The sequence below is a fragment of the Dryas octopetala genome, chromosome 8 (genome assembly GCF_963921425.1).
Source record: "Dryas octopetala chromosome 8, drDryOcto1.1, whole genome shotgun sequence".
Lineage (NCBI taxonomy): Eukaryota > Viridiplantae > Streptophyta > Magnoliopsida > Rosales > Rosaceae > Dryas > Dryas octopetala.
Genome location: NC_141373.1, coordinates 16,233,859 through 16,261,698, shown reverse-complemented (window position 1 = coordinate 16,261,698; position 27,840 = coordinate 16,233,859). Strand labels below are relative to the sequence as shown.

The 27,840-nt window shown below is 39.7% G+C and overlaps 2 protein-coding genes and 1 long non-coding RNA gene across 3 annotated transcripts; 2 read left to right on the top strand and 1 right to left on the bottom strand.

Annotated features, from left to right (window-relative positions):
- Positions 1-1,191: 1,191 nt before the first annotated feature.
- LOC147277637 (putative wall-associated receptor kinase-like 16) lies at positions 1,192-27,080 on the top strand. Its single transcript, XM_086255681.1, has 4 exons — positions 1,192-1,675; positions 1,845-2,003; positions 21,124-21,336; positions 25,976-27,080. Exons 1-4 carry the CDS (start codon positions 1,192-1,194, stop codon positions 27,028-27,030), a joined length of 1,911 nt encoding a protein of 636 aa, XP_086111807.1. The 3' UTR covers positions 27,031-27,080.
- Positions 2,693-4,552, top strand: LOC147277639 (uncharacterized). Its single transcript, XM_086255416.1, has 2 exons — positions 2,693-4,270; positions 4,423-4,552. The coding sequence occupies exons 1-2, from the start codon at positions 3,370-3,372 to the stop codon at positions 4,461-4,463; spliced, it is 942 nt and encodes a 313-aa protein (XP_086111542.1). The 5' UTR covers positions 2,693-3,369; the 3' UTR covers positions 4,464-4,552.
- On the bottom strand, positions 21,442-25,510 carry LOC147277638 (uncharacterized). Its single transcript, XR_015124050.1, has 3 exons — positions 25,108-25,510; positions 24,430-24,487; positions 21,442-21,659 (listed from the first exon to the last, which is right to left on the bottom strand). It is a non-coding gene; the product is annotated as an uncharacterized LOC147277638 (long non-coding RNA).
- Positions 27,081-27,840: the final 760 nt, after the last annotated feature.

Sequence of the window (27,840 nt, the reverse complement as noted above, 5' to 3'; positions counted from 1 at the left end):
GGAAACCTGAACTAATTTCATCACTTGTTAATTATGCTTGATTTTAGGCTTGTGAAACTAGTAAAGCTAAAATCCAAAATTTATTTTGCATAAGTTGGTAACTAGGTAATCCCTTTGGTTTCAAATCAAGCTTGACTTCAGTTTGATGATCTATTACTTTTATTTCATTAAACTGATTTGCTGAAGCATGTTAAAATTGAATTGTGCAATGACGTTATAATGTGTTTATGAAACTGCCATTACATATGTGCATGCATAATTATCATATTATGGTTCATTAAGGGCAGGTCTTCCCTTCATAGGGGCTGCCATTGCATTACATTTGAACATTCATAGTTATTGAATTGAAAATGTGTATTCTAATATGTTTTGAGTGTTTGGATTTCCTAATTGGAGATAAAGGGGTACAGTTCTTACTCTATTCTTGGGTTCAATCCCCTCAAAGTATATATGCATACAGATTTTATCTAGAATTGGTAATGTGTTTTAAGAATATGCTAGATGAAAAGAGATAGGGTTATCTACTTTCAATGAAGGACATCTCACTATCTAGACCTACTTGATTATTAGTAGAAAATGAGGATAGGGGTAATAACAATTACAAATTAGGAACACTACCAAAAAATTGGCCAATAGGAACAAATTTTTAGCCACAGATAAAATTCTGTGACAAATTTCAATTCAGTCAATGCTATTCCCTTTAAGTTCAAAAAACCCACCGATTGATGAGAATATGTGAGAATAGATCTCACAAATATTTATATCTATGTCTATAGATTAAAAAATTAATTTATTCAATTATAATATATATATTTTTTTATAACTTTTTATATATATTTACAATATATATAAAATTAATTTTACAAGGGGTAAAATAGATGATTACTCACTTTTGATGGACCCAAAGCCTGGCACACGTCAGATTGGGTCTGAGTAGTCACAAGTCAAACAACAACTCTACTCATAGAATTGAAAACTTTGTGGTGTTCTTCTGTTTTATTTGGTCCATTACAGAACTAGACTTGGGTGAAGGAAAGAAAAGGAACCATAGATCTCCTAAATACTTTTGTTTATGAAAGGAAAGGAAAAGAACAATACATCTCCGAACTAGACTTTTGTGTTCTCGAGCAGAAAACAATACAACTCGCCGTCTCTACCAAGAACCACTTATTTACCCTTGGATGTAATGATATGTCAATTTTCCAAGGTGACCTTGTAAACCCAGACTCAGGCGAAAGCACGTCCATAGCAGGGTACGGCGTCACCTTGTGTGCCAAAGTTCTTGGTAACGTTTTTAGCGACTCTTGCTCGGGCTATGGGTGTTCCCAACATGACATCCCTAGTGGAATGCAAAATTTCACGATTAGTTTGAGTGCCAGGGCTTTGGGTGGCAATGATGATGAAACGGCTAGATGGTACTCTGAGTATCCGTGCAGCTACTCCTTCATTGCGGACCTAGCCAAGTTCAAATTCTCTTGCGATAAAAGCTTTGAACAACTCAACAAAACAAGCCAACTTTCGGCCATTGTTAATTGGGTAATTGAGGGATGCTCGAATAATTCATGCACTACCCGCACCTGCGTCGACCCGATCATCGACGATGGTCCGTCTGGTTACATTTGCCACTGCCTGGAAGGCTACAACGGGAACCCATACCTCCCTGATGGTTGCCAAGGTCAGTGATCAATGTATACACATATCCACACACACGCATAACCTATATATAACAAATATGTATGTAAGAAGCCGTTTATATATGTACAAACGTACACACGTTTGCTCTTCGTATAGAGTGGCTCTTCGTATATATTTATATGAGTTTTCCTTTCATAATTAATTTTCAGATGAAGATGAGTGTCTGTCTACAAACTTCTGCCAGAATGGAGTCTGCAAAAATACACCCGGTAATTACACTTGTTCATGTAAAAGTGGGTACAGAAACGAAGACGACCCGAGGAAATGCAGCAAATATAAGGGATCAAAAAAGCTGACGATTTCAGTGGGTATGTACTATAGCTACCTAACTATTTACATATTAACATGCATATTGTTAAGTCATGAGGTTAATGATGAGGATTAGTGAGTTATTACTGTCATTAGGCATAGTTAATTAGATCTGTTATGATTTGTAATGTGCCTAGCTGTCAAGCAGTTAAGTTGTTAGAACAACTCACAGCCACACATATACAACATATGTAATCCCTGCTGTACGAATACAGTGTGAATAGTGATCAAACAATTTTCTCATTACTTCTTTCTTCCTGCTCTCTCTATTTCTCTCTTTTTCCTCTTCTTCTCTCTCTGGTTCTGCAATCCTAATCTGAATCCTAGCATAGTATCAGAGCCATCAATGGCTACACCATGAGTTCTTTTGCTTCTTCGTCTCTGCTCCTTCTTTCTGGTTTTTCATCTCTGCTCCTTCCTTCTGGTTCTTCGCCTCTTGCTCTGTTCTTGATCTCGTTGGTTCTTTCTTTGATCTAGTTGATTCTTTCTTTGTTTTTCTTCGATTCTTTTTTATTTCTTCTTGATTTCTTCATCACTTCTTGCTTTCTTTGATTTTGCCGATTCTTGTTTCTCTGATTCTTGATTTCTTCTTTGAGTTCTTGATTCTTGGTTCTCTGATTCTTGTTTCTCTGATTCTTGATTTTTTCGTTGAGTTCTTGATTCTTGTTTCTCTGATTCTTGATTTTTTTTATTGAGTTCTTGATGGCTTCTCTTGCGATTTCACTGTTATCCAACATTTGCAACTTGGTGACCGTTCGATTGGATGATTCCAATTACGTCACTTGGCTGTTCCAATTGGAGTCCATGGTGGAGGGTCACGATCTACTAGGCTTTGTTGATGGGTCTTGTCCCTGCCCTCCTCAATACTTGATTACTGAGGCCGAAGGTGTTACTTCCATTCTTACTCCTGAATACAAAGAATGGCGCAAGCAAGATCGTGCTCTTATGTCTCTGCTTACTGCAACTCTCTCGGGTGATGCTCTCTCTGCTATCATTGGTAGCAAATCTTCCCGTGATATTTGGCTCACTCTCAAAGATCGTTATTCTACTGTTTCTCGCTCCAACATTATGCAATTGAAGACAAATTTTTAGACGATTCAGAAGGGCTCTGACTCGGTGGATGCTTATCTCCGACGTATCAAGACTGCCCGTGATCAATTAGCTGCTGTTGGGGTGTTTCTTTCTGATGAAGATGTGGTGATCAACACCTTGAATGGTCTTCCACCAGAATTTAACACCATAAAGACTGTTGTTCGCTCTTGTGAGGCTCCAATTTCTCTTAACGAATTTCGGGTTCAGTTGCTTGCAGAGGAAGAAACTCTCAATCTTGCATCTCGTACTCTTGCTTTTCCTCACCTTACTGCTATGATGGCTCAGACTCCTGGTATGGTGCCCTCACAATCTACTGTTTTTGGTTCTAGTCTTCCTTCTTCGAGTTCACCTGCTGTGTCTATTGGTTCTGGTTCATATATTGGCTCCAGTTCCACTGCTCCTAATCCCTCTGATGGTGTTGCTCAGTCTCATGGTATATTTCCTTCCTTTTCTCCTTCTATGGTTGGTATGCCGAATTATGTTGTTCCTCCTGGTTTCCAGTCTATTCCTGGCTATGTTCCTCCTGTTGGTTTCTCTTCTGGTGGTTCTACTGGTTATGTTTCTCATGGTGGTGTATCTTTTCATCCCAGTACTAATGGGTCTGGTCAGTCCTTTAATTCTCATTCAAGGCCCAGGGGGAGAGGTAGGAATTTTAATGGCCATGGTGGCAAGAACTTCTATAATAATGCTGCTGGGGGTAATCGTTTTTCTAATGGCAATGGTTATGGTAATAGTGGTCGATATTCTCCTTCTGGTTTGCTTGGGGCTTCTCCTTCTCATGGTTCTGTACCAGTTTGTCATTTCTGTGGAAAGAGAGGACATACCATTCACACATGCTATCAGAAACCCTCTCATTCTGAGCAATGGCAACCTCCTGTTAATCAACCACCTGCTGGTTCGGTTGAGCAGTGTCAAATTTGTGGAAAGAAGAGCCATATAGCTGTGGATTGTTATCATCGGACCAATTTTGCTTATCAAGACCAGCCTCCATCTTCCAATCTTACTGCTATGACTGCCTCTGTGACACCTTCTGCTCCTGAGTTTTGGCTTACTGATACTAGGGCTACAAACCACATGACTTCAGATTTAAGTCATCTTCAAGCTGCTGCCCCTTTCCACGGTTCTGAGACAGTAACAGTTGGTAGTGGTGAAGCTCTTAGTGTTCAGAATATTGGTTATACATCTCTCACTCCACAGAATCATACTTTTCATTTGTCACACGTTTTTCATGTTCCCAAGTTGTCTGCCAATTTGCTATCTATTTATCAGCTTTGCAAAGATAATCACTGTCGTTTTGTGTTTGATGAGACTTCTTTTTATGTGCAGGACAAGCTCACAGGGAGGATACTGTTCAAAGGTCTGAGTAGTCATGGTCTATATCTCATTCCTAGTTCTCTTCCATCTCGTCTTCCTTCTCAGTCTCGTTTTTCTTCTCCTTCTGCACTGTTAGGTCATACAGTCAATTGTGACATTTGGCATCGAAGACTTGGACATCCCAGTAATGAGGTGGTTGCTCAAGCTCTTCAAAAGTCTAACATTTTGTTCTCTAAGGATTCTACACCACATCTTTGTAAATACTGTCTGCAAGGCAAAATGTCCAAACAACCTTTTCATTTGTCTAGTTCCAGGTCTTCTATTCCTTTTCAGGTCATACATACAGATGTGTGGGGTCCTTCCCCTTGTATTTCTGTTCAAGGTTTTAGGTACTATGTCATGTTCATTGATGAATGTACACGATTCACATGGCTTTTTCCCATGATTAATAAATCAGATGTGTTTTCTCTTTTTGTGAAGTTTCATTCTTATGTTTCCAATCAATTTTCTGCCTCTATTAAAATTTTACAATCTGATGGTGGAGGAGAGTACACAAGTAAGGTCTTTCAATCCTTTTTAGCAAGTCATGGCATTGTTCACTATCTTTCTTATCCTCATACCCCGGAGCAAAATGGGTTAGCTGAAAGAAAGAATAGACATATCGTTGAAACCGCCCTTACTCTTTTGTATACAGCTTTCTTGCCTCAGAAATTTTGGTATCATGCCTGTGCCACAGCTGTTTTTCTTATTAATAGGATGCCAAACAGATTGTTTTCTCCCAAATCACCCTATGAATCTTTGTTTGGTCATCTTCCGACTCTTGATTTTCTTAAGGTTTTCGGATGTGCATGTTATCCTCTTCTTAAACCATATAACACCAATAAACTTCAAGCCAAAACCACACAATGTATTTTCTTAGGCTATGTATTTGGTTACAAAGGATTTCTTTGTTTTGATCCTCATTCTTCTAAGACCTATTTGTCTCGCCATGTGTATTTTGATGAACATTTATTTCCATATCAACATTTTTCATCTTGTTCTCCTACTCCATCATCTTCTCCTACTCCTATTGTTTTGTCCATTCTTCCTCATATGCGTACACCACCAGCAAACCGAATTTCTTCTAGCTCTAATACTGCTGCACCTTCTACTACTCATGACTCTGCTACTTCAGTATCACCTCCACCTGTGCTTGTCCCTGCCTTATCACCAAGTCCTTCTTCTGGTTCATCATCACCAGTTTCAGATACAATCTGTTCAGATCCTGTTCTCCAGCCTCTTCCAGCTCTTGAGGTTGTTTTACCAATTGCTCCATCAACAATCAATACTCATTCCATGACAACTTGCTCAAAGTCTGGCATCTCCAAACCTAAGGCTTTCACTGCATCTCCTACTATTGACTTATCTCAGCAGGAACCTAGGTCTTTTGGTTCAGCTTCTCGCGTTCCTGAATGGCAACAGGCCATGCTTGAAGAGTTTCAGGCTTTACAAAAACAAGGGACATGGAAGTTGGTGCCTTTGCCTCCTCATAAAAATCTTGTGGGTTGTAAATGGGTTTACAAGCTTAAAAGACATCCTGATGGTACTATTGCTAGACATAAAGCAAGGCTTGTGGCTCAAGGTTTTAGTCAAGAAGCAGGTCTTGATTTTGAGGAGACGTTTAGCCTTGTAGTAAAACATTCCACGGTGCGCATTATTTTGGCTTTGGCTGCTCAGTTTCATTGGCCATTAAGACAACTTGATGTTACAAATGCTTTTCTCCATGGGATACTGCATGAAGAGGTCTATATGGCTCAACCTCAAGGCTTTATTGATCCAGCTTACCCTCAGTTTGTCTGCAAACTTGAGAAGTCTCTCTATGGTCTCAAACAAGCACCAAGAGCTTGAAATGAGAAGTTTACTAGTCTTCTACCAGGTTTGGGTTTCAACGCTTCGGTCGCTGATCTTTCTTTGTTTGTTCGATGTCAAAATCAAACTATTGTTATTCTTCTTCTATATGTTGATGACATAATTCTGACTGGGAATGATGAAACAGTGGTCCAATCTATTATTGATCAGCTCTCTTCAGAATTTGATATGAAGGACTTAGGTGCATTGAGCTATTTCCTTGGGTTGTATGTTCAATCTTCTTCTGCAGGGATATTTGTCAATCAAGAAAAATATGCAAAGGATCTGCTTGCTAAAGCTGGCATGTCTGATTGTAAACCTTGTGCATCTTCCTGCCTCCCTCATGTGAAATTGCTTAAACATGTAGGTCATCCTCTTTCTGATCCCACAAAGTTTCGTAGTTTGGTTGAAGGTTTACAATATCTCACATTCACTCGCCCAAACATAGCTTATTCTGTCAACATAGTGTGTCAGTTTATGCATGCACCCACTGACTTGCATTATAAAGCTGTTCAATGGATCTTAAGATATCTTAAGGGTACTCTTGACTATGGGATCTCTTATCGACCCGGTCCATTGGAATTGAATGCATTTAGTGATGCTGATTGGGGAGGTGAGCCAGATGAACGAAGATCAACTTCAGGATATATTATTTTTCTTGGTGCCAATCCCATTTCATGGTGTTCTAGACTCTAGCCTACTATGTCACGCTCTTCAACAGAAGCAGAGTATCAGGCCTTGGCTATCACAGCTGCTGAGTTAGCATGGTTGCGTCAAGTATTCTGTGATCTTCATGTGTTTCTGTTAGTTTTTAAGATTTGTTAATGTTGGCTATTTTCCTTGTCAAAACAATTGTATTAATTTGTATTTATTCACTCACAAGCTCTAGGCTAGATTTAGGACAAGGTCTGCTGCTTTGAAGGAGTCAAGAATGAACAAGTCACAAGGTATACTGCACTTCATTCATTTCATGAAATTAACAGATTTTTGTCTATTTGACTAGTCATTCACTGATCATAATGAACACTGTTTTTCACGTACAGTGACTGTTACTGACTGTTACTTAAATTACAGTTGCTACAGTGGGTCATTTCGGGTTTTGCTTTTTAAGCCCAATTCTTTGAAAGCCCATATTCTATTTAGTATTAGACATGCATGTGCATTGCACAAGACTTGTTTTCTCCACTGTAGCATTCAGATCTGATTTCCTCTTTCCCATTCACGCACACACACTATTCATCATCTTCTACATTCTGATTTTTAAATGCAAAATTCCTTTTGACAGCTGCTTATTTCTATCCTTAGTAAATACTAGGATACCCTTCTAGGACAAAGGGAATATGCCCATAATCCGTCTTTTGTGGACAGCCATTGATTGGCTTCCACGTGGCATGGGCGAACATGCCTCTTGCGTGGGTGTGTACGGGGATAAGTGGGCTGGCTGTCCAGATCTGGTGGGTACGTCGATGAGCCATTTTAGAGCGTGAATTCTTGGGTTTTCACTGCTGGGTATTTTCCATGTGAGGTGCTCATCTTCATAAATTTTCAGAAAATGATTTTTAATTCTTGAAAAATCACTTAGAGATTTTCTGAAATTGTTTTTGTTAAATCTGAAATTCTATATGGGTTTGAGTGCTTAAATGTCTTCATACATACTTCAAACACATTCATTTTAGATTTAAGTTGAAGGATTCAATATTGATCTTTTCATGCCGATAGCTTGAGAAGATTAATCTTTGTTTGTGAATCCTATATTTGCATATCATGTTCATGCATTGATGAAACCACTGAGCTTGGTGCGGATTGGTGCCATGGGTTGATGAGCTTGGAGTGGAGCTGCCTTCTTCATGAATGACCATCTGCCTTGCGTATGGAAGTTGCACAAAATGGGTAAGCTAGCTGCCACTTAGTCTAGGACTTAGTGATTGAGCTTGTGTGCTGAGTGCCCTCCTTTGTATTGAACTTCTGATTTAGTGGATTGCCTGGTCAGCTGGATAGACCCCCAGTTTTTACCCTTTGTGGTTTTTCTGGGTGAACATCTTGTGTGTTTCTGTCTTCCATATTTGTGTTGTTATGATTACTGACTCACTCACCTTTTAAACACAAATCTGTACTGGAGCTATTTGATTAAAATTGATATATGCCTTATATAATTGTTTAGAAAATCACACACCACTGTAGTTGTGGATAACACTGGGATGCCTATTGTGATGGATCCTCTGAGTGTATAGGATGTCACTTGATCCTTGGTGTGTTTGATTTGTGTTGTTTTACTGAAGTGATTTTGGTTTTTAGAAGTCAATGTGGAGTTTCACATTTTGTTACTGGACTGTCTGAGTTGTGTTTGGTTGACTAGTTCGTGAGTAATCACATAAACCAAAAATTGGGGTCCGATCACTGAAAGTAAAATTAATCAAGTTAATTAAGTTAATAGATCACCTAAATTAAACTTTCAATTGGTATCAGAGCGCTACTCTAAAAGCAAATAGAGAGATCCTAGGGTGTTGTTTGTTTTCTAGGTGTGTCTAGATGGAAAGAGATCGCGTTGCAGGATCTTGCAACTCTCCTCCATTTTTTGATGGCAGCAACTACGCTGCTTGGAGAGAAAAATTTGAAATTTTTCTTGATGCCTATGATGAGTTGGCATATGAGTATCTCAATGTTGAGTGGATTCCTCCCACACGGATTGTTGATGGGATTGAAACTCCTAAGCCTAGGTCCGAATGGTCTTTTGCCGAAGTCACGGCCTCTAGCTCCAACAAGAAGGCTAGAAATGCTATTGTCACTGCATTATCTTCCTCACAATTTGCACACATACAACATTGTGTCACGGCTAGGCAAGCTTGGAACAAACTTAGGGTTGTTCATGAGGGGGACAAACAAGTTAGGTCACTTAAGCTTCAAATGGTACATGCCAAATTTGAAGAAATTAGGATGAAAGAGTCCGAGTCATTTTCCGAGTTCTATGAAAGGTTGGAAGCCCTCACAAATGAAGCCATGTCTCTAGGTAAACCTTATGAGGAGTCTACCATTGTCCAAAAGGTTCTTAGATCTCTACCTAAGAGATTTCAATCTAAGAAGCATGCAATACAAGAAGTCCAAAATTTGGATGAACTCAAAATTGGTAAATTGGTAGGAAAGCTTAAAACTTTTGAGATGGAACTTGAAATGGATGAAAGGGATAGCAAGAAGTCAAAAGATATTGCTTTGCAAAGTGTCAAAGAGATGAGTGAAAACTTGAGTGAAAAATCATCCATGTCCGATGATGAGGTTGCCCTTTTTGTCAAAAGATTTAGACGAATTCTTAGAAATAAAGGAAGAGAAGCTAGAACTAGTGGTAACAACTTTAAGGAGTTCAAATTCAAACCTCAAGGAGAGAATTCATTTGAGAGAAAACAAGATAGGAAGCCTAATTTTAAAGAGGGAAGATCAACCAAGAGAGATGTGAAATGTTACACTTGTGGTGGAATAGGTCACATAGCAATTGAATGTGCAAACAATAGAAAGAATCATTCTTCTAGTAAGAATAAAGCCATGAAAATCACTTGGAGTGATAGTGAGAGTGATGACTCAAATGATTGTGAGTCTTCTTCCGATGTTGAGGGTGATGAAGTTGCATTTGTTGCATCAATCAAGGAGATTGATCAAGTAGATGGTGAGTCGGACTCAGAATCTGTTCCTGATGATGAGTCTTACACTGCACTTTGTGATAAGTATGACTCACTTTTCACCGAAACTCTTAGCATAAAGGAAGAAAATCAGAAACTAAAGAATGCTAAACTGAAATTGTGTGAGAAGATTGAGTCATTAGAGAGTGAATTAGAAAGTGTGGCTATCTTGAAACAAAATTTTGAGAGTCAAGTCAAAGTGCTCAAGGAGAGCAACATCTATTTTAAATCTTTGAATGAAAAGCTTGAAAAAGAAGTTCATGAAGCAAATGAGAGCATTGTTGAGCTCACCATTGGGGCTGAAAAGGTTGATAGGATGCTTAGGATTGGAAAGCATCATGGTGACAAAACCGGTTTGGGTTTTAGTGAAAATAGTCCTAGTGTATCCAACACAAAGACTATTTTTGTCAAGTCAAAATCTGATCATAGTGTCAAAAAGGGCCTAGGTTTCATTGACATTGGTCAAAATGCATCTCATTCTAAGTCAAGTCAAGCTACATCAAGTGTCACACAAATTGATTGTTCTACTTCACTTAGAAAAACAAAGTTTGTCCCGGTTTGTCATCATTGTCATGTCAAGGGTCACATTAGACCAAATTGCAACAAACTTAGAGGAAAGAAATCAAGTGAACCAAAGAGAAATGTTTCTCTACAAGAGCAAGTGAACAATCTACTCAAAGAGGTAACCAAAATTGCCTTACTTGTCACCCCACTTCCCAAAAATAAGCCAAGTTCACATCAAAGATGGGTTGTGAAGAGCTCCACCAAATGTCTAGTAACCTTGAATGCTTTTTCAGCCACTAAGAGGAACATTTGGTACCTAGATAGTGGGTGTTCCAAACATATGACGGGAGATAAGGAGGTCTTTACCTCTCTTGCTCCTTATGATGGTGGTAGTGTGACTTTTGGAGGAGGAGAGAAGTCATATGTGAGTGGAAAGGGGGTTGTACACATACCCGGTATACCCGAATTGAAAAATGTAAGATTTGTTGATGGGCTAAATTCTAATTTGCTTAGTATTAGCCAACTTTGTGATGAATGGGGTGGTGAAGTGTGTATGTCCAAGAGTGGATGTAGAATTGTTGACTCCCAAGGAAGGGAGATCTTGAATGCCCCTAGGTCTAGGGATGATTGCTATGTGTTTGATGGCAATGTTGGAAAAATTGAGAATACTTGCAATAGAGCTATTGATGACACTAGCTCTCTTTGGCATCAAAGACTTGGTCACATTAATGTTCATGACCTTTACAAGTTGTCTAAGGATGAGATAGTTAGAGGTCTTCCAAAGATAGGAAAGCCCGAAACTTTTGTTTGTGGTCCATGTCAAATGGGGAAGCAAACCAAAGAACCACACAAAAGAGTCAAAGACATAGGCACCTCTAGGACACTTGAACTAATTCACTTGGATTTAATTGGTCCGGTCCAAACCTTGTCAATAGGTGGAAAGAAATACATTCTAGTCATGGTAGATGATTTTTCTAGGTACACTTGGGTGTCATTTCTTAAGGACAAGTCGGAGACATTTCATCATTTTGTCAAGATTGTGAAACTGCAGAAAAGTGAAGGTATGTCGAGTCTGTCAACCCTGTCCAGAATCAGATCAGACCATGGTACTGAGTTTGAAAACTCTCAATTCGATGAGTTTTGTTGTCAAATGGGTATTAAACATGAATTCTCAGCTCCAATAACACCCCAACAAAATGGAATCGTTGAGAGAAAGAATAGGGTTTTGATTGAGATGGCTAGAGTGATGTTGAATAGCAAAAATCTTGCTAAACATTTCTGGGCTGAGGCGGTAAACACAGCATGTTACATCATAAATAGAGTCTACCTTAGGCCGGGAACCAAAAAGACTCCCTATGAACTGTGGAAGGGTAGGAAACCTAAGGTTACACACTTTAGAGTGTTTGGGAGTGCATGTTACATCCTTAGGGATAGAGAACATTTGGGAAAATTTGATTCCAAGAGTGATGAGGGTCTGTTTTTAGGCTATTCATCCAACAGTAGAGCGTTTAGAGTCTTCAACTTGCGAACAAATTCTATGTTGGAATCCATAAATGTGAAAATAGATGATCATGATGCATCTATTGAAATGGCTGCAGATAAGGATGGATTGTTCCCACAATCTGATCCTAAAGAGGTTAGTTTGGTTAAAGAAGAGTCCAAGTCAGACAGTGATGAACCTACTGATGACTCAAAAATTGTTGAGTTTGACAAGTCAGAGAGCGAACAAAATGACAAAACTCTGAGTGACAGATCTGAAAAACCAAGATGGGTGAGGTGTAACCATGGTGAAGATGTAATTCTAGGTTCTTTAGACCAGCCAGTTAGGACTAGAAAACAAATGGCCAATGAACTTGCTCATGTGTGCTATGTTTCCATTGTTGAACCTAAAAATGTCAAAGAAGCACTCAATCATGAGGAATGGGTGAGTGCAATGCATGAGGAATTGAACCAATTTGAGAGAAACCAAGTGTGGACTCTTGTAGAGAGACCAACCAACACAAATGTCATTGGAACCAAATGGATATTCAAAAATAAATCCGATGAATTTGGGAATGTAGTTAGAAACAAGGCTAGGCTTGTTGCTCAAGGGTACTCTCAATTAGAGGGTATTGATTTTGATGAGACTTTTGCACCCGTTGCTAGACTTGAGTCCGTTAGGTTGCTTTGTGCCATTGCATGTCATCTTAAGTTCAAATTGTATCAAATGGATGTCAAAACAGCGTTTTTAAATGGTTACTTGAATGAGGAAGTTTTTGTAGAACAACCAAAAGGTTTTGAGGATCCTCACATGAGAGATGGTGTCTATAAATTGAGGAAAGCCTTGTATGGGCTGAAGCAAGCTCCAAGAGCTTGGTATGAGAGACTCTCTCATCACTTGTTGTCCAATGGGTATCAAAGAGGGTCGGTTGACAAGACCCTATTTGTAAAAAGGTTAAAAAATGATGTCTTGATTGCTCAAGTTTATGTGGATGATATTGTCTTTGGTTCAACTTCAGATTTTCATGTTAAGAGATTCATTGATGTAATGTCTAGTGAATTTGAAATGAGTCTAGTTGGTGAAATGAATTTCTTTTTAGGGCTGCAAGTTAAGCAAGTAGATAGTGGGATATTTATCTCCCAATCTAAGTATGCTAGAAACTTGGTCAAAAAGTTTGGGCTTGAGTCTTCCAAAGTGGCTACTACTCCAATGAGTAAAAGCTCCAAACTTCATAGGGATCCAAGTGGTAAGCAAGTGGACCAAACCTTGTATAGAAGCATGATAGGAAGTCTCCTCTACCTCACAGCTAGTAGACCGGACATATCATTTGCGGTAGGAGTGTGTGCTAGGTTCCAAAGTGATCCCAAAGAATCCCATTTGTTTGCAACAAAAAGAATCATCAAATATGTAAGTGGGACTCTTGACTATGGGTTGTGGTATACCCATGATACCAACACTAAATTGGTTGGATTTAGTGACTCCGATTGGGCTGGGTGTAGTGATGATTTGAAGAGCACCTCGGGTGGTGCTTTCTATGTTGGGAATAACTTAGTGTCTTGGCATAGCAAGAAACAGAATTCTGTCTCTTTGTCGACTGCTGAAGCTGAATACATAGCAGCAGGGAGTTGTTGTACACAACTTATTTGGATGAGGCAAATGTTAGCCGATTATGGAATTGATGAGAAAACTTTTCTCATCTATTGTGATAACATGAGTGCTATAGATATCTCCAAGAATCCGGTGCAACACACTAGAACCAAGCATATTGACATAAGACATCATTTCATTCGAGATCTTGTGGAGAGTGGAACTCTTACTTTGACTTTTGTTCCTTCCGAACAACAACTTGCGGACATCTTTACAAAAGCTCTAGAGAATCCAAAGCACATTAGTCTTCGGAAGTCAATTGGCATTTGTACACATGCATGAGTCTTTGTAGTTAAATGTGCTTCGTTGTTTAAGTTTCTTTTATTTGGTTAAGTAGTTTTTCTTTTAAAGAAAATAACCACCTTGAAAGATCTTAACATTATGTGTCACACTCTCATTGATATTCAAAAAGGTTCTTGCATAACATGAGTCATGTCAATAAGCATAATCCCCCCTTCTTGTCAAATGTTAGCCTTGAGATTTTTTATTTCAACACTTTGTCATAATCAATCAAACTTGTTAAATGATTTTCAATGACAATTTGTTTGAGGATGCAATTTAGCCCTTCAATATAATCCCTCATTTGTGACACATCTTTAGCTAAAATTTTCCTCATTTGAACAAATGTGCACCATACAAAAACAACAAAAAAAAGGAAGGAAGTGTGACCAAAGAAGTCACGGCCCTAGGGAGAAACAAGGTGTTTTGATGGTGTTCTAGGGTAAAGAGTCGCAAAATTGGACCAATTCATTGCACTTAACTTGGGATGTGCCTAAACAAAACAAATGAAAATAATTTTTGAAAAGCCATTGTCATGAGTTGAAAAACTTTGTTTTCAAGAATTGTTCCCAAATTAGAAATTCTATTGAGTGGTTGAATTCTAATCTCTTGTTGTGGATGAAACTTATTTAACCTCTTTGATTGTCATTGACATTGTTTTACCATCTTGAACAAGTCTTGAATGTTAGCATTGACCTCCCTATATCCCAAATATGCTTATTTTCTTACACAAAATTTGCAATCTTCATTTTCCATATCTAGTAGAGTGTTGACATTGGTGGATAATTCTTCTCAAGTGTGTTTGTTGTTTTGTCAAATTTGTTTTGTCAAAAATAAATTCCCTGAAGCACATCTAACTCATCAATTACTTTTGTATGTCATTGCTTCCAATTCTCTAAGGATTCCTCTATCTTTTTTGTTTTATGCTCCAGTACGCAGCTTGTTCATTTTGACTTGTCTAACAATCGTCAAACCCAGAGTCATTTTCACAGGACCATTCTGCACCTTGGATTACTGTTCATTAAAGGGCATTTTAGACTTTTCTGCATACCTAGGTTCTTCTCTGGCTGTCCCTCATATTACATGTCTATATTCTGCAAGCCCGGTATCGAGATGTTGCATTTAGGGGGAGTTTGTCTTTAAGGGGAGTTTGTCTTTAGGGTAGTTAGCATTTAGGGGGAGTTAGTCTTTAGGGGGCGTTCGTCCTTGGGGGAGTTCAAATTTCAGGGAAGTTATGGCATTTACTTCAGTTTCTCTTTGACCATATTGCCATTGATTTTTCTTGTATACTTTACCAACTCTATGTTCACTTGAACTTCACTCTTCTTTTTCATGTATGCCCTTTTGTCTTTCCATGACAAAAAGGGGGAGAATGTATTGGTTGTTTAATCTCCATTGCTTGCTGCGTTTGAACTGCATACTATCATACTTTGTGTTGTGCAAGTTTTTCTTCATGCAGGTACATTATAACAAGTGTTGGGCTGTGTGTTGAGAGTCTTGTGAGATAAATGGGTTATTGTTTTGTCAAGGAAAGCCAAAGGGGGAGATTGTTAGTTTTTAAGATTTGTTAATGTTGGCTATTTTCCTTGTCAAAACAATTGTATTAATTTGTATTTATTCACTCACAAGCTCTAGGCTAGATTTAGGACAAGGTCTGCTGCTTTGAAGGAGTCAAGAATGAACAAGTCACAAGGTATACTGCACTTCATTCATTTCATGAAATTAACAGATTTTTGTCTATTTGACTAGTCATTCACTGATCATAATGAACACTGTTTTTCACGTACAGTGACTGTTACTGACTGTTACTTAAATTACAGTTGCTACAGTGGGTCATTTCGGGTTTTGCTTTTTAAGCCCAATTCTTTGAAAGCCCATATTCTATTTAGTATTAGACATGCATGTGCATTGCACAAGACTTGTTTTCTCCACTGTAGCATTCAGATCTGATTTCCTCTTTCCCATTCACGCACACACACTATTCATCATCTTCTACATTCTGATTTTTAAATGCAAAATTCCTTTTGACAGCTGCTTATTTCTATCCTTAGTAAATACTAGGATACCCTTCTAGGACAAAGGGAATATGCCCATAATCCGTCTTTTGTGGACAGCCATTGATTGGCTTCCACGTGGCATGGGCGAACATGCCTCTTGCGTGGGTGTGTACGGGGATAAGTGGGCTGGCTGTCCAGATCTGGTGGGTACGTCGATGAGCCATTTTAGAGCGTGAATTCTTGGGTTTTCACTGCTGGGTATTTTCCATGTGAGGTGCTCATCTTCATAAATTTTCAGAAAATGATTTTTAATTCTTGAAAAATCACTTAGAGATTTTCTGAAATTGTTTTTGTTAAATCTGAAATTCTATATGGGTTTGAGTGCTTAAATGTCTTCATACATACTTCAAACACATTCATTTTAGATTTAAGTTGAAGGATTCAATATTGATCTTTTCATGCCGATAGCTTGAGAAGATTAATCTTTGTTTGTGAATCCTATATTTGCATATCATGTTCATGCATTGATGAAACCACTGAGCTTGGTGCGGATTGGTGCCATGGGTTGATGAGCTTGGAGTGGAGCTGCCTTCTTCATGAATGACCATCTGCCTTGCGTATGGAAGTTGCACAAAATGGGTAAGCTAGCTGCCACTTAGTCTAGGACTTAGTGATTGAGCTTGTGTGCTGAGTGCCCTCCTTTGTATTGAACTTCTGATTTAGTGGATTGCCTGGTCAGCTGGATAGACCCCCAGTTTTTACCCTTTGTGGTTTTTCTGGGTGAACATCTTGTGTGTTTCTGTCTTCCATATTTGTGTTGTTATGATTACTGACTCACTCACCTTTTAAACACAAATCTGTACTGGAGCTATTTGATTAAAATTGATATATGCCTTATATAATTGTTTAGAAAATCACACACCACTGTAGTTGTGGATAACACTGGGATGCCTATTGTGATGGATCCTCTGAGTGTATAGGATGTCACTTGATCCTTGGTGTGTTTGATTTGTGTTGTTTTACTGAAGTGATTTTGGTTTTTAGAAGTCAATGTGGAGTTTCACATTTTGTTACTGGACTGTCTGAGTTGTGTTTGGTTGACTAGTTCGTGAGTAATCACATAAACCAAAAATTGGGGTCCGATCACTGAAAGTAAAATTAATCAAGTTAATTAAGTTAATAGATCACCTAAATTAAACTTTCAGTTTCTTGCTTCAGCTCCTTTATTGCATTGTGATAGTCAATCTGCTATTGCGTTGTCTTCAAATTCAGTATTTCATTCACGTGCAAAGCATATTGCTATTGACTATCACTTTGTCCAACAACGAGTTACCAGAGGAGACCTTCATCTTGATCATGTTTCAAGCAGTGACCAACTTGCAGATATATTAACCAAAGGACTTCCTTCTCCACAGTTTACTTTCCTTCGTCACAATCTTAAGCTTGGTCCCCCATGCTTAAGCTTGAGGGGGGATGTTAAGTCATGAGGTTAATGATGAGGATTAGTGAGTTATTACTGTCATTAGGCATAGTTAATTAGATCTGTTATGATTTGTAATGTGCCTAGCTGTCAAGCAGTTAAGTTGTTAGAACAACTCACAGCCACACATATATAATATATGTAACCCCTGTTGTACGAATACAGTGTGAATAGTAATCAAACAATTTTCTCATTACTTCTTTCTTCCTGCTCTCTCTATTTCTCTCTTTTTCCTCTTCTTCTCTCTCTGGTTCTGCAATCCTAATCTGAATCCTAGCACATATATGCACCCTATGTATATATCATTATAGCTAATTAATTAGTTGAACACCGAAACCATGCCATGAGAAATATACAGCACACAAGTCGTACTACGTACATGTATAGTTATTCATGAGTTTCAAAACAAAAAGTAGACAGAAAATAATAAAGGAATTGAAATAGATGAGTACTTGCCTGCTTGCTAAAACAGATCTAAATGAGAAAAGGTCAAATAGTTTGTCTAAGAAAAACAGTAATATTATATATGTCATTGAATACAAAGGACTGCATCTAAAACTCCATTTTTGCGCTCCAAAATTTTTTGCCAACAAAAAGCTAAGAACCCAAAATTCTCGTAATCTTTTTTCTTATAAAGAAAAATTATATATCCATCTTTCAAATTTTCATTAAACCAGGTGCATGTACTTTAGATTGTTTGTTAGCTAGTTTTGTGGTCCTATGACTTTATATATTAATTTGTAGATACAATATTGTTAAATTATTAGCACATAGGTACATTAACATCCCGACAAATATGAACATGGTTGTAACGCACATAACTTAATATTAATATACCTACAAACATATTCATAATAACATAATAGTGTACCTACAACTATAACTATATGTAGGTAAATATATCAATGCACATACATGATACATATATATATATATGCCCCTTCCGTTGAAGTATACTTCATCTTAAACATGATGATGTATGATTTATGAGACTCACTCCGCATTGTAATTTGATGATCGAAGCCGTCTATTTTATAAGTCTTTATACAAGAATCATCATCGTAAAAAATTAGGTAAAAGATTTTAGCCGACCAAGTGTGAATAAAAAATTTCATTGAAATACATATAGTCTATATATGATTTTCAAACCTTTGAAGCTCAAAAAGAAACATTAGATGTAACGACCCGACCCAAATTTAATTGGAAATTTAAAGATTTTGGGCTAATTTTTAATTGGGCTTGACCCAAAGTTGACTTTTAAAATAAATGGGTTTTCGATTTTGACTTTGGGTCCGTTGGATAGGTTTCGAGCCCACGAGTTCATAGACACGTAGCACGCATCATTTCGAGTTACGGTTTGAATTTTACAGACGAACAAAGTTTGGGGGGGCAATTTAGACTTTTGGGTTCTAGAGGTTTCTAGAAAGACCCAAAAGTTTATTTTAAATTTATATATATCTCTCTCACTCACTCTCTCTCTCCTCTCTCCGGGTGCTCTCTCTCTCTCCCGCACACCTCTCTCTCGCTGCAACTGTGCAGCCGCCACTGTCACCGGCGCGTGGCGGCGCGTCCGGCCGTGGCTGACGACGGGACCGGCCCAGATCTCCTCGCCGTCCCTCCCTCTTCCTTTCCCTGGCATCGGTTCAGCCTATGCATTCCCCAAACCAGAAACCCAGTTTAGGCCGGTTGTAGCTCCGGTGGTGACGCGGCGGTTCCGGCGGTTTCGCAACCCAGCTCTGGCCCAGAAAGCTCCCTCTCGTCGAATCCGTCACGATGGTACCCTCCGATCGTCCATTGGAGTTCGCACGACAGCGAATCGACCACTCAAGGCCGGCGGCTTCCGCCGCCGATTCCAGCGTTTCCGGCGAGATTTGGCCCTCGATCCAGTTACGAGAAATGATCCTCTAGGTATGGGCTTTCTTTCCCCCTTGTCCTTGTGTGTCAATTTTGAGAATTTGGAGATCGAAATTTTTAGGGCTTGTACCCATTTCGGGTTTACCTTGAATTAAGCATAGTTGAATGAATTCTGAGTTGTTTTTGGTCCAATTGAAGTGCCTAGGTTGATTGGGGTTGATTTTAGTTGAAAAACCAAATTTTTTAGGACCTGTCGCCGCTGCCACCACTGCCTCCGCCACTTGTGGCGGCGGGTCAGCGGTTATTTGTCTCTTTTTGCCCAAATTGAACTCCTAGGAGACCCTCGGAGGTTGTTTAGAGAATTCTGTTAAATTTCTGTATATATTGAAGTTGGTTTCTGGTCCTAACAGGTACACGGGCTCGGGAAATCTTATTCCCGATGCCGTTATGCTGCCGGATTTGGTATCCGAGCAGTGGAACTGTGATGATGCTTATTGGATTGTAATGTAGAGTACTGTTATTGAATGGTCTGTTTTGTGTGATTAATGCTTTATGTTAGGAAGACTAAGGGTAGGATTTGGATCATGAGAATGAATTGATGAGGATCTGAGGTTAAGGAAATAAATTTAGAATTTTAGAGTTTGTCCTGAGGATAATTGTTGAATTAGGAAAGAAATGTTTATTGTCGAAGTAAATAAATGATGATTAGGCGATTATTATACCGATTTGATCGAATTGAGTATTGAGAAAGTATTGGTATGATTTGAGTGACAAACAAGTGAAGGGTCGTGAGTAGGAATCAATTTCGGAAAGGTTTCGGTCTAGTCCAGAGTAGGCAGCGAGTGAACTCTTACTTTTGAAATGTGTTGCATGCCTTATAAATAAATGCCCTCTTGATTTATCTAAGTATGGTTTGAGTTGAAAGATCTTGGGAATTGACCGTTTATATATGAGTTATGATTTTCAAAGTATGCTTTTTCTTGGTCAAATTAATGTTTCTATCTTAAATTCTTGTCAAAGGATTTATTTGTACTCAATGGAGGTTTTCATTTTAAGTTTTAATTTATATAATGATTGTTATTTGAGAATTGATACTGTAATTTGATTTTACAAGTTGTGAGAGATAAACCTTACAAACATGGCAATTTTGTTGATTCCAAGGACTTGCTCAAACTTGAGTCGATCGTGAAATGTGTGAGAAATTTAAGATCTATTTTCAGCATAAAGATTATTTGAGTGGTTTTGAGACAATTTAGTGTGGATGATTTTTAAATGCCGTATAAGTACCCAGCTTTGATATGGTTACAGATAGGTCTTTGGGACCCATCACGGCACACACATAGGCTTTGGGCCGTGTGCCGGGATGCCTCGCCCTTTGGGGGTAGTCTACGTGCACGTACGGCACTTTGGCATGTTGTACGACGGCGATTCGACGGTACACGGGCCATTATAAGTCCACTTGTATGACGGCGATTCGACGGTACAAGGGACACCCTAAATCCACTCGCATGACGGCGTTGCGACGGTGTGGGTGGAAGGGCAATCTAAGTGCACGTACGACACTTTGGCTTGTTGTACGACGGCGATTCGACGGTACACGAGCCACTGTAAGTCCACTTGTATGACGGCGATTCGACGGTACAAAGGACACCCCAAATCCACTCGCATGACGGCGTTGCGACGGTGTGGGTGGAAGGGTAATCTATGTGCACGTATGACACTTTAGCTTATTGTACGACGGCGATTCGACGGTACAAGGGCCACCATAAGTCCACTCGCATGACGGCGTTGCGACCTCAGGGCCACATGTACCTCCGCCCTATCTACTTTTGACATCCAACCCCAAGATATTATATAGAATTGCATAAATAATTAATCTATATTAATCAAATTTGGTTATGATTTCTTTTTGTCCAGGTGTGCTTGCGAGCTTCTTTGTTTTACTGATTATAATTTTTTGGATATATTGTGGAATGAAGAGAAGAAAGTTCCTGAGACTCAAAGACATGTACTTTAAACAAAATGGTGGCTTACATTTAAAACAACAATTGGCTAGTTACAATGGAACTGTTGCGACAACAGCCAGAATTTTTACTGAAGAAGAGCTTAAGAAGGCCACTGACAAGACCGCTCCTGGATTTTCACCCTGAAACCCGAAGAGGTCCTGCGGGATCCAAAATCAAGGAAAATTCTACCGAAAATTCGGCAGAACCTCCCCTGAAAATGGACTAATCCAAAATTTTATAACCTGTTAAAACACACTTCTAATTTTCAACTTCCCTACCACAACCAATTTGGGTCTCCGACCCAACATAAAATTTACAAATTTCATAAGGTTACAACCAAACATCAGAGCCAAACTACAAGATAAGGTCTACATGAAATCCTACACTATACAATACGAAGAGAAAGCCCGCCTCGACGAGAAAATTGTGACCGGCTGCCGCTTCCACCTGGGGAACCATTAAAACACAAAGAAAATGACTCACGGTGAGAAAGACTCAGTGAGTGGATGAACAAATCAAATGATAACCAAGTTAATAAGGTAAAACATTTTATTAATATTCTCAATTGCACAAACTCAATAGATTTCCCCTATTTTAAAATATGCTTTGAACTGATAAAAAGAATGACTAAAAATATTTTTATCTAATAAAGTTTTTAGGATTATCATTGGCCATATAAGTACCCATTTGACGGGCTCCACATTGGTACCGTACAAGACTGTCGCACCAAGTGGAGCGTCTTCTTAACGTTCCACCCACACCGTCGTAACGCCATCATGCAAGTGGATTTACGGTGTCCCTTGTACCGTCGCAACGCCGTCATACAAGTGGACACACGGTGGCCCTTGTACCGTCGAATCGCCGTCGTACAATAAGCCAAAGTGTCGTACATGCACGTAGATTGCCCTTCCACCCGCACCGTCACAACGCCGTCATGCGAGTGGACTTATGGTGTCCCTTGTACCGTCGAATCGCCGTCATACAAGTGGACATATGGTGGCCCTTGTACCGTCGAATCGCCGTCGTACAATAAGCCAAAGTGTCGCACGTGCACGTAGACTACCCCCAAAGGGCGAGGCATCCCGGCACACGGCCCAAAGCCTATGTGTGTGCCGTGATGGATCCCAAAGACCTACTTAATAATCGGTGGGTACTTAGACGGCCTATTAAATAATTTGTTTAATTATTTAATAACCCTTAGATCAACATGGCAAATAATGTAACGCCCCGATCCTAGGGCCCAAAAATACATTGAAAACTTGTCCTTTAAACCTCTTTTCAAATAATGAGCCATGCACTTAATATAATAAATAAATATGTTAAATAAATAAGAGTGTGAGCCCAAAACATTTATGTAAAATTCACTGTATAAAATCAATTGAATCAAATTAAAATAAGTCCCACTGCTTCGTCTTCTCCTCACTGCCTCCTCAGCCTGCTTAACCTGCAAAACACCAATAACCACACTGCACCATATCCATGGTACACCGGGTCATTCAAACAAATAACCCGGTAAGCTCATTAGAGCTCGTATGAGTGAAATGACGAAATAATTAACCTCAAACATTAATCCATAATGACACCCATAATTACTAATTCACATCACAATTTCATCACAAATCATCCAAGCATCAAAATAAACATAATTCCTCAAATTCCCATCTTAACCCCACCAAAAATAATAATAATTATTATTCTGCCATTCAATTGCCTAATCGTCAACCTCAAATCATTCCCGTCTTAATTTAATAACCTCAGTGCATAATTATCCTCATTTCCATTCTCCAAGATTCAAGCCTAAACTTACCAAGTCCTATTCAAATCAAGTCCTAGCAAACAAATGCACACAAGAAATCAAACAACAGTTAAACTAGCTAATTTCACTCACAGTCTAACTACGCAAAAAGACCGAAATGCCCTTCTTGGCTCCTTTGCTCGGATCTCAAATCCGGCAGCATAACGACATCGGGAATGAGATTTCCCGAGCCCGTGTACCTGTTAAGACCAGACAATCCACAAATACAATTCAGAAACACAATTGGGCCACTGACGACCGAACGGACGGCCGCCACCACACACGGTGGCTGCCCAACCTAGAACAACACACAAAACACACTAAAAATCACCGAAAACTCACCACAAGCTTCGGGTGACTGGCCATAGGCCAAAAATCAACAATTCCAGCTATCGGTGTGGCCAAACGCGGCGGGACCCGCGGTGGTCTGTGGTGGTCAACCTGCGCGAATTTCAAAATTCAAAATCAACGAAAACAAATTATACAGGCACGAAGGAGACGTCGAGAGGATCAACCTTTATACCTGGGTCGACGGCCAATTCTCGCCGGAAACGCCGGAAACGACGGCGGAAGCCGGCGGCTGACTTGGACTTCCCGAGCTCATTGCTCCGTCGTGGAGCATCATCGGAGCAGGAGGATACCACGGCTGAACTCGCCGTGGTGAGGCGAACAAGACCCAGTGGGTCCGGCCACCCAAATCTCGCCGGAACAGTCAGATCGACGGCGAGGCTTAAATCGGGTCTAGGCTGGGTTTCGGGTTTTCGGGGCTTTTCTGGGTTGAACGGAGACCAGGGGTAGAGAGAGGAGAGGGCGGCGATGGCGGGGAGCCAAAGTTCGACACCAGCCGCCGCCGGACGCGCCGCCACGCGCCGGTGGCAGGGACGGCAAGGGTGAGGGACGAGAGAGAGACAGACGTGCGGGGGGAGAGAGAGAGAGAGAGAGAGAGAGAGAGAGAGAGAGAGAGAGAGAATCTGACTTTTGGGTATTTAAACCCACTTTCGTAAAAATTACAAGTTTGCCCTTTATTTCAAATGCCCGTAACTCTGATTGACGCGTGCCGCGTGTCTACGAACTCGTGGACTCGAGACCTTTCCAACGTGCCCAAAGTCAAAGAAGAAAGTCCATTAGTTTTAAAAGTCAACTTTTGGGTCAAGCCCAATTTAAAACAAAAATTAAAAATTAAACCAAAACCTTTTAAATTTCCAAATAAATTCCCAAAATCCTTAAAATAAATTCGCAAAATATTTAAAATAACTCCTTGAAAAATACGGGGTCTTACAAATAATCCAATTCATTAAAATATTTATTAATGCAAAACAGACTTTACTCAATTCATTATTTCATTATTTAACTCAAAATTTCGAAAGTAATATAAAAACCATAAAACTCATAAACTTTGCAAGCAAAAGAAAATCCACTCACAATATTGGAGCCTAGTGTCGGCCTCCGGATGAATCACCTCTAGTCTCGGGAGCGTCGCCTAAAACAACCAAGCATACAAAACATAAATTAGACTTGGTATAGAACGTAGATTAAAGTGTGGAATTGAATCTAAGTGTTCTTCTCTTGACTTCTTGGTCTCGTTTTAATTCACCCATCATACAACGCCTCCAACAACTTGGAAACATCTAAAATATTCCTCTATATACTTCCATAACCCTATCTAATCCTACCCAGTTAAGCAAATTTTTTTTTTTTTCTATATTCCCATTTTCTCAAATTTGCAAACTTTCCCTTACTTATTTCACTTATAACAGAAACTAGGGATCCTAAGGATTTAAAATTGTCCTCAATGCATTTAGAAACACCTCATTTTGCCAATTTCTCCATTAACAAATTTGGGCACAATACCTCCAATCGAATTTTTCAATTCCTCTATATTTCCTTGAAATTTTCTCAAAGTTTATGATCATAATCCTAAATTTAAGATTCCTAGAGTGAAAATCATCTCAAACTCATCAAGAACACTCCTCCAACTTCGAATTTCTTAGGAAACCCGAAATGACATCAAACCCCAATTCCAATCTTCCACAAAATTCAAATTAAATCTGTTAATTCATAAGGAAAATGAAAAACCCATAATAGGAGAAGAAAACCCACCGAAATCCGGGATGTTTAGAGGTCGAAGATGGTCGAAATCTGGCGAGACGGGGGGGTTTCTGGCGTCGTTACTGTGCATGCGGGATTGGCTTCCTCTAGCCTTGTTCTTGCGCGTGTGGGGCCTGGGCTGCAAGGGGGAGGCTCCTAGGGGCTCATCGGTGGCCTGGGCTTGTCGGGTGGTGGCCTGAATTGGCCGGGCTAGTGCGCACAGGGAGTGGGTTGCGGGCTGGTGTGTTGTGCCCCTCGTCGATGTGGTGGCTGGCTGGCGAAGGGGGCTGGTCTGGGGTTGGCGCCGGCGAGAACAGCTCGGGGATGGTCTTGGGTCGTCGGGGAAGTGGCCGGAGGGCTGAGTTTGGGTGGAGCTGAGTGTGTGCAGGGGTTGTTGCGGGTGGAACAGAAAACAGAGAGAAATGAGTGCGGGGAGAGAGAGAAGGAGAGTGAAGAGAGAGAGAGAGAGAGAGAGAGAGAGAGAGAGAGAGAGAGAGAGAGAGAAATATGGGGGGTGTGCTGAGTAATTTGGTGGGGTTTCTAGAAAAATCTGATCTTAATACTCAAAGATTCTAGAACTTTCTTGTGGAAGGACAAAATTGCCCCTATAATGTTACGCTCCACTCTCTCTCAAACCGTGACCCAAATTTAAAGTCCGTCTTCGGAAAAACGTTATGAATTACTACTTCATTACCCTCGTCTATTGAAATTTTAAATTTTTTTTTTTTCTAAAAATTTTATCTTTCCTAAATTTCCCGTTTCTTATTAATATGTATAAGTCTCTTTCAAATTAAACTTCTTTACTGGATCACCACCGAATGAAATTAACTTGATCTTATAAAAAAATGAAACTTGGGTCGGTTCATTACAGCCACACACAATTACCAAGAAAAAATTGGTGAAGGAGCTTATGGAACAGTTTACAAAGGAAAACTGTCAGATGGAACAGATGTTGCCATAAAGAAGTCCAAAGTTAATGCCCCCCCAGCCCAAAGTAATCAGTTTGTTAATGAGGTGATTGTTCTTTCTGAAATCAACCACAGAAATGTGGTGAGGCTCTTGGGTTGTTGTTTGGAGACTCCAACGCCCATATTGGTTTACCAGTACGTCAGCAATGGGACTCTTTATGATCACATTCATAAAAAAGTGGGCAAAGACGGACCACGGCCACCACTCTCGTTGGAGAAACGATTGAATATAGCAGCAGGTACTGCAGATGCACTAGCATACTTACACTACTCTACTTCCTTGCAAATCATACACCGAGATGTGAAAGCAACAAACATACTATTAGACAAGGATTACGCGGCGAAAGTGTCCGACTTTGGAGCTTCACGATTGGTTCCTGAAGATCAAGATCAGCTATCAACTTTAGTGCAAGGCACACTAGGATATTTAGACCCTGAATATCTTCAGTCAAACACTCTAACAGAAAAAAGTGATGTCTATAGCTTTGGAGTTGTGCTAGCAGAGCTACTAACAAGCACACAGGCACTTTCTTTCGAAAAGCCTGAGGCAGAAAGAAACCTAGCAAACTTCTTTGTTTGTTCGATGGCAGATGGTAGTTTGGGTAAAATTCTTGACGCTGAAATAGTCAAGGAGGGGAACTTTGAGTTGGTGCAAAAAGTGGCGGATTTAACAAAAAGATGTTTGAGGTTAAAAGGGGGGGAAAGGCCTTCCATGAAAGTAGTATCCATGGAGCTCGAGGGATTAATTGAAGATATGGAGAAGCATGCAGAAAAGGTTGATTACAAACGATCTCCCAAAGAGACTGACCACTTGCTTGGATCACCTAATTTAAATGCTTACGTTGTGGATGTGAAAGGTGAAGGTGATGTTGGTGGTTCGAGTAGTATTCCAACCGGTACTCTTGAGTACGACAGAAGCATGCAAACTCAGGCCCAAACATTAAAGACTAATGATGCTGGCCGATAATTAGTTCATTTATCCCTTACTAGGGATCTCGTACTGAATTGTAGTTAATTTATTTCATTTGAGTTAGTGTGCCTCCTAAAATAAAAGTATGTGAGCATACATATGTACTGCTGTAATGTGGATCGGAAAGGTTTTTTTCTTGATGAAATAAAGTTGTGTATGTATTTTGTGCTTGTACAAATACTAGATCTCTGTCCTGTTTGAAGTTGCTCTTATATACTTATGTTATGATCGAGTTTGTAAGGTTCTTCGTTGCAGGAGTGAACGACGAGCCCCATATATTGTTGTTGTCGGTCAAATTGAGGCTAAAAAGCATGAGAGAGACATGGTTGCCGTGCTTCTTGGGGTGGTCACTGTCAACAGGGTACAGAAGGTGTTCGGTGAAATTGCTGGTGTTGAAGATTATTAGGGTGGCTTTGTCGCTGGAGACATAGAAGAGGGCGAAGCGTTTTGGGTCATTTATGATATTGATGTCGAAGCCTTTGGATGCTTCGTGGTTTGCCCACAATGAGATTACTCCAACGATCGACGATGAGTGAAAGGAAACGGATGATGATGGTGATGTGGAGAGATGGGTTTATTTTTGCTGGTCCTTCATGGATGAGGGGTTGGAAGAGGGATTGTTGGTGCTCCATAGGCAGAGTGTACGTATAATGAGCATGAAAGACGTGAGTGCTTGATGGATAAGAAACAAAAGCGCCAAGAATTTTCAATAATGCAATGAAGCAAATTGATCAAATGATCAGAGGCTTCTAAATGTTTTGGCCCTCATCCCATGTGCTAATATTCTATGATAATTCAAAGTGCTGC

Bases quoted from the DNA above. Each gene is read 5' to 3' on its own strand.
- LOC147277637 (XM_086255681.1), top strand. From the start codon at position 1,192: ATGTCAATTTTCCAAGGTGACCTTGTAAACCCAGACTCAGGCGAAAGC. The intron at 1,676-1,844 runs GTCAGTGATCAA...ATTAATTTTCAG, and splicing joins CCTCCCTGATGGTTGCCAAG to ATGAAGATGAGTGTCTGTCT. The intron at 21,337-25,975 runs CTCCTGGATTTT...CAGCCACACACA, and splicing joins GAAGGCCACTGACAAGACCG to ATTACCAAGAAAAAATTGGT.
- LOC147277639 (XM_086255416.1), top strand. From the start codon at position 3,370: ATGATGGCTCAGACTCCTGGTATGGTGCCCTCACAATCTACTGTTTTT. The intron at 4,271-4,422 runs GTTATACATCTC...TTTTATGTGCAG, and splicing joins TCTTAGTGTTCAGAATATTG to GACAAGCTCACAGGGAGGAT.